Below are 6,351 nucleotides of genomic sequence, written 5' to 3'. Positions count from 1 at the left end.
GTGTGTGTGTGTGTGTGCAGGTATGTTTGACCATACAGATATATATAGAGAGAAGCCAAAAGTCGACACTGAGTGTCTTCCTTAACCACTTCTCTACCTTATTTCTTGAAACAGGGTCTCTCACTGAACTTGGAGATGGCCACTGCAGTTAGACTAGCTGGCCAACAGGCCCTGGGATCCATCTGCCTGTGCCTCCCCAGAAATGATGGTATAGAAATAGTGTCCTCCTAGAAGGCACTACCCTCCCTGTAGGTTGGGAGATGGGATAGGAGGGTGGGAGAACATGAGGGGAGGGAGAGAGGGAGGGAAGGAGAGGGAACTGGGATAGATATGTAAAATAAGAAAAATAAATAAAACATTAAAAAAAAATAAATAAAAGAATGCCTGGCTGTCACATGGCTGTTGTTGAGCTCAACTCAGGTCCCCAGGCTTGCACTTCCACAGCCATCCAGTCAGCTCCCCAGTCCTGGTTTTAATACTTACTATGATTTCTGTGTTTGTGTATATAGACGCCAGAGGACAATTTGCAGGAGTCAATTCTCCCCTTCCACCATGCGGGGTTTGGGGATCATTGAACTCATATTGTTAGTTTTGCTGGCAAATCCTTTTACTCACCAAGCCATTTCCCTAGCCCTACTTTTTTTTTTTTTTTTTTTTTTTTTTTTTAATGTGGGAAGTTTTATTAGGGGAAAGGAATGGAGAGAGGATAGAGAGAGGGAGTAAGAGAGGAGAGAGAGAGGAGAGAAGAGAGGAGAGTGAGAGAGAGGAATCAATATATAAATAGACTTAAAGGATGTAAGTGAAATTTCCCCATCTGGGCTAAGAGTCCTCAAAGAGACATAGACCATCAACCAAAAACCACACTAGGTATGAGAATCCCTCTTTTTAGTTGTTGGTTAGAATTGTCAAGGAACTCCCAAAACAGTATAGGCTATTGCTATTGTCCTTGGTTGACCCCCAAAGGTGGAAGGTAAATCTCTATTACTGAAGACATAATACACTTCAAACACAGGTCTCAGATTAACCTGAAAGCCTCCTCCGTAAGGATTAGCCGAGAAGCCATCAATGATGTTGATGAGCCACATCTATGACCACCGGCACCATGACTCTAAAGGTGAAATAGAGGCATGCATACTTGGTGGTAACCAACAGCTCTCTTAATGAAACGTAAGACCTGCTTAACAAGTGGGAAACCATGCCTGGTAATGGAAGCCTTGTCAACACCACTTAGGTCTAAGAAGTTATGAATTGTGGAGAAGAACCTACAACCACAAATTTACTAAACCAGCATAATCCCTAACTATACTCTAAATATGTGTCCTTATACCCACAGATAAGTGTAGTTCTCACCCCCTCATTAAAGAAACTTCTCATTGAAACAGAGACCAATACTGAAAACCAAATCCAATAAAAATGAGGAGTTATAGAGCCCAGTCTAAGCTGGTACATCTACAACACAATCCCTATACCTAAGACAATAAAGTGAGTTCTAGGACAGCTGGAGCTGTTACACAGAGAAACCCTGTCTCCAAAACAAACAAACAAAAAGAAATGTCAGAAGTGTTGTGGAATATTATTTTAACTGGACAAAAATGTGTTACATGTGCTTATGCTGCAGAATATTACTTTAACTGTGTAAAGGTGTGTTACACTTGTTTGTGCTGCATTTGTTTAATTATGTAAAGATGTGTTGCATCTGTTTCACCTTGCCTGTCTAAGGTACCTGACTGGTCTAATAAAAAAAAAAAAAAAAAAAACTGAATAGCCAATTGTTAGACAGTAGAGGGGTGGGTGGGGCTGGTGGGCAGAGAGAATAAATAGAAGGAAAAATTTAAGGAGAATGGAGGAGAAAGAGAGGCCAGAAGCCAGGCAGCCATCAGCCTGACAGGAGAAGCAGTGAAATTAAGACATACAGAAGGAAGATAGTAAAAAAAAGCCCCAAGGCAAAAGGTAGAAAAAAAGAAACAGGTTAAGCTAAAAAGAGCTAGTTAGAAATGAGCCTAAGCTAGGCCAAGCATTCATAACAATAAACAAACTCCCTGTTCTAAACAGCTTATAATTTCTCCTATATCAAAATGTCTGATAGCACCAGTTCAAGCTAAATAGTGGCTGGAACTAAAGCTTATGACGTCTTTAAACCAGGCCTGTTCTAAGTGTGGAGTTCTTTCCACCACAACAATCACTCAGGACCATTCATCATCCTATCTGCCTTGGTGGGTTGGGTTGGGTTTTTCCCCCTCCTAATAGGGAAATATTTCTTTGTAATTATGTATTCATGAAAAGAGGGAAAACAAGTCTTGGAACATGTTTTAAGGAACAAAAGAGAGAGAGAGGAACACATACAGAGAGCATTAGTTTCTCAGTAAGAATTTTTTCTGTAGTTGATATGAAAATTATGTACCTTAAAACACCATTGAAAATGTAAAATCCTGTAATGACTTTGATGGGAAATATGTACAGAGAATCACTTAATGAATTAAAAACTACAACTTTAACACTTTTTTTTTTTTAATGAGAATGAGAACATGATGCATTATTCTTACAATCAGATGGTTCTCGCCCTTTCAGTACTGGACCAGTCCAGACTGAGTTCCGATGTCTCATCAGGCGTCTCTCGATATCGGCAGCATTACAGCTGTCCTAATAAAATAGTTATTTTAAAAAAAGATTTAAATAACGTTTATCTTTAATACAATTATCATAAAGTTATGAGGGGAATAAGATTAAAGATGGACAACGGTAAATTTGCATGCAATAAACTGGAAGGAAATTTCCACTGAATTCCCAGCCAAAAAGAAAAAAAAAATGAAGGACTCAAGTATCAGTGGTCTGAGATTCCGAGGGATAAAAGCAGATTCCAAAGGGCTCTGTTGGGCACCTCTAGGGACAATACAGAGATTGCGAAAACGCTGAGGATTTGGCCCCGCCCACATCGCCCAAGGGACCCCGCCCACCTCGCCCAAGGGGCCCCGCCCACCTCGTCCGGCGAGGCCCCGCCCATCTCGGCCGTCGTAGTCCGGTCCCTCTGGCTCAGTCTACGCCTTCACCTTTCATGCTAGGCACCATGCCCCCCGTTGCCTAGCAGCGGCGCAGGGTACGATGGGAGAATAGACGGAAACTTCCGAGAGCCAAATTTAGTTTGGTACGAAAGCTCCAATGATAATGACAGTGCGTGGTAAAGGAACGAGCCTGGAGGTGAACGTCGAGGATACAGTATAGGCTAACGAAAACCTCAGTGAGCCGCAACCATTGCGACATGGAAAACTCGGCTACACCGGCGACTTGAGGCGGAGCTGGTGCAGAAGGGAGGCTGTGGTGCGCAAAGCACTGTGGGACACTGGCAACGTGGGGTGGGACGGAAGCCTCCGAGGGTCAGATCTTAGCGACGCGGGAAGTCCAGACACCAGAACTGCCTGAAGAGAAGGCCTGAGGCGGAGAAGGCTCCTGCTCCAGCGGAGGCAATGGCGGAGAGGCCCGAGGACCTAAATCTGCCCAATGCCGTCATTACTAGGATCATAAAGGAAGCGGTGAGCTGCTCGGGCTGGCGAATGGGTCGAGGGCGGACGAGTGGGCAGAAGGTTAACAAGAGCCGCGTGCGTGTTTATCTCCACTCCCGCAGCTCCCGGACGGCGTCAACATCTCCAAGGAGGCCCGGAGTGCCATCTCCCGCGCCGCCAGCGTCTTCGTTCTGTATGCCACATCCTGGTGAGCGGAGCAGGGAGGGAGGCTCTGCGGGATCCTGACCCCGAGTTCGTGGCCCCAGTAATTGTTCCCTGCCTCAGCAGAGAGGGCGACTCACAGCTTTCCATCAGTTCTCGCAAATTCTGATGCAGTTTAAACAGGAAGGTTGCCTTATCCCTCTGTACGGGGAAGGAATGGACTCAGTCGCGTCACAAAAACCTATGAATCTGAGATGCATGTGGGTTTTACCACCCCTCCTCCTGGTGTCTCATGTCCCCTCCCACTGACAGCCTCTGAAGGGCTCTGCTTTCTCTTCCAGTGCCAACAACTTCGCAATGAAAGGGAAGCGCAAGACTCTGAATGCCAGTGATGTGCTGTCAGCCATGGAAGAGATGGAGTTCCAGCGGTTCGTTACACCACTGAAAGAAGCTCTAGAAGGTAGTCACTCACTTTTCAGTTTCTTAAGCCACACGAACGATGGTCGTCCTTAGTCCCAGATCACCTGATTTTAGTAATTCAGTGCTGGTCAGGATTCCACTCTGTTTAGTTGGCCCCACCTCAGACACAAGATGAGGGCCTGGTTAGTCTTCCTATGCCTCAGTTTGTCTAATAAAGCAATAATCTCATCCCTTACAGCGTACAGGCGGGAGCAGAAAGGCAAGAAGGAAGCCTCCGAGCAAAAGAAGAAGGACAAAGACAAAAAGACAGATTCCGAAGAGCAGGACAAGAGCAGAGAGGAAGATGATGAAGATGAAGAAAGACTGGAAGAAGAAGAACAGAATGAAGAGGAGGAAGTAGACAACTGAGTGGAGAGAGTGGGCAGACTGTGGCACCATGGAAGTGACCAACCACCCTGAGATGTTTTTATGCAAGGCCTTTCCCTGCAAGGCCTTTCCCTGCAAGGCAGAGCCATCTTAGGCACCGGTGCCTGAGATCAGAATAAAAACTAACCAGAATGATCCAAAACCAGCTCTTGCCAGGCTCAGAGCATCTGAGTAACAGAAACCTGTTTCACTGAATCAGTCTGGAGATTGTGTTGTGACTTTTTAGTATAAGGGCTTCTGACTGATGAAATAGTTTGATGTCGTTTGTTTACTTAAATATGTGGCTAGCTAGTTTTTGATCCCATTTCCCTCCAAAAAAAGTAATAACTTCCATGTTGCTCGCCTGCTGTGTTTAGGCACTCACGGCTCAGGGTGGGGAAATGGGGCTTTGATCATGGTCACCCTGTTTGATTATACAGTATTTGGCAATAGGTATTAATGGTCAGAATGGTTTCGCTCTGGGAAAAGTCTGTGGGAGGATAAGGTGATCTCTTTACTGGATGGTAACATTACTTGTTTGTTTTCTTTTTGAGACTTAATTAGCTTGCAGCTCTTCTTTGTTGACTGTAGATGTTCAGTTGGCTCGGGTGGCTGCACTCCTATGACATACACTCTTAAATTCTCAGTGTTGATTAGAATCTGTCAGAAAAGGGTGTCAGTTCTTAAAAGCAGGTGGCTTAATCTCAGCAGTAACTCAGTGCCTGCCACTGTAGGATTTAGTGCTACCTCCTGGAAGGTATAAAATCCCAGGTTTTCTCTTCCTTAGTCCATCTCCCTGACTTGTGGCTGCTGCTTTTCATTCCCTGAACTATTGACAAGTTCCAGACTTTATTTCCTCTAGGCACAGCCTTTTCCCTCTCCATCTCTCTCCTGCCTCTGCTTCCGGGCCCCACTTTCTCCTTTTCTTATTTCATCTTCCAGTCTAGGAACTTTGGTGACCCATGCAATGTCCCACAGTGCCAGTTCCTCAGCTTCCTTAGTCCTGCTCTCCTGAAAACCTCTGAACCTTAAGGGAAGTGTAACAGTGCTCAGGAATCTAGCAGCACAGCCACCACTGCTGTGGCTTTGGAAGTGCCTGTTGGCCTTTCCTTTCTCCCCATTTAGTGCTCCAAGCACTTTTTTTCTTAGTTGAGCACTTGAGGTTAAAAAGTAATGTAATATAGTTGGACATTGTTAGCTAGTTGAGTGAATACAATGAAGATTTATTGAAAGTGACAAGACTGTTGAGAAGATTTTAATGCTTTATACAAATAAAGAACATTCTTGTTTAAAATGATGACTCATACAGTGTGCTTTTGGAAAGGGCCCATCGAGCTCTCTCTCTCTCTCCCTGCCTCTCTCTCTCACACACACACACACACACACACTCAATCTGTATCTCCTTGGGTCACCAGCAGGTGAGTGAGCATTTACAACTAAGGGCACTGCTCTTAACCACAGCCCACATTTCCTGAGATTGGCTTGGCTACTCTGTGTATCTCACTGGCTCCCTCTTCATAAGCTCCCCCTGTTCTCTAGCGTTGTTCTAAGTGCTTTCAGGTATTCTCAACTCCTATCAAGCAGCATTGCTGTTACCTTTGTTAGCTCCTAACCACAGCTCTATATTAATTTCTTAATAGACATTGTTCTTAAGTCAGAAGTCAAGTTTATAAATCAGATTTCACAAAGAACCCCAATGGTCATTCAATATCCTTAATTCCCACGAGCAGCCTGCTAAACCTTCAAGTACCATGTGGGCTCCCATGACTTCCTTTGAGCTCAGTGTCCCTTGTGCACAACTTAGCAAATAGATCTTCCTGGAACATAGCTTTGTGTTCTGAGATCAAATCCATAGTTAAACCTGTTA

The 6,351-nt window shown here is 44.7% G+C and overlaps 1 protein-coding gene across 1 annotated transcript; it reads left to right on the top strand.

The window, feature by feature from the left end:
* Window positions 1–3,309: 3,309 nt before the first annotated feature.
* Pole3 (DNA polymerase epsilon 3, accessory subunit) lies at window positions 3,310–5,781 on the top strand. Its single transcript, XM_051187922.1, has 4 exons — window positions 3,310–3,527; window positions 3,620–3,705; window positions 4,001–4,119; window positions 4,318–5,781. Exons 1-4 carry the CDS (start codon window positions 3,462–3,464, stop codon window positions 4,485–4,487), a joined length of 441 nt encoding a protein of 146 aa, XP_051043879.1. The 5' UTR covers window positions 3,310–3,461; the 3' UTR covers window positions 4,488–5,781.
* Window positions 5,782–6,351: the final 570 nt, after the last annotated feature.

This window comes from Phodopus roborovskii, unplaced genomic scaffold, assembly GCF_943737965.1.
Source record: "Phodopus roborovskii unplaced genomic scaffold, PHOROB, whole genome shotgun sequence".
NCBI lineage: Eukaryota > Metazoa > Chordata > Mammalia > Rodentia > Cricetidae > Phodopus > Phodopus roborovskii.
This window is presented reverse-complemented; position numbering and strand designations above follow the sequence as displayed.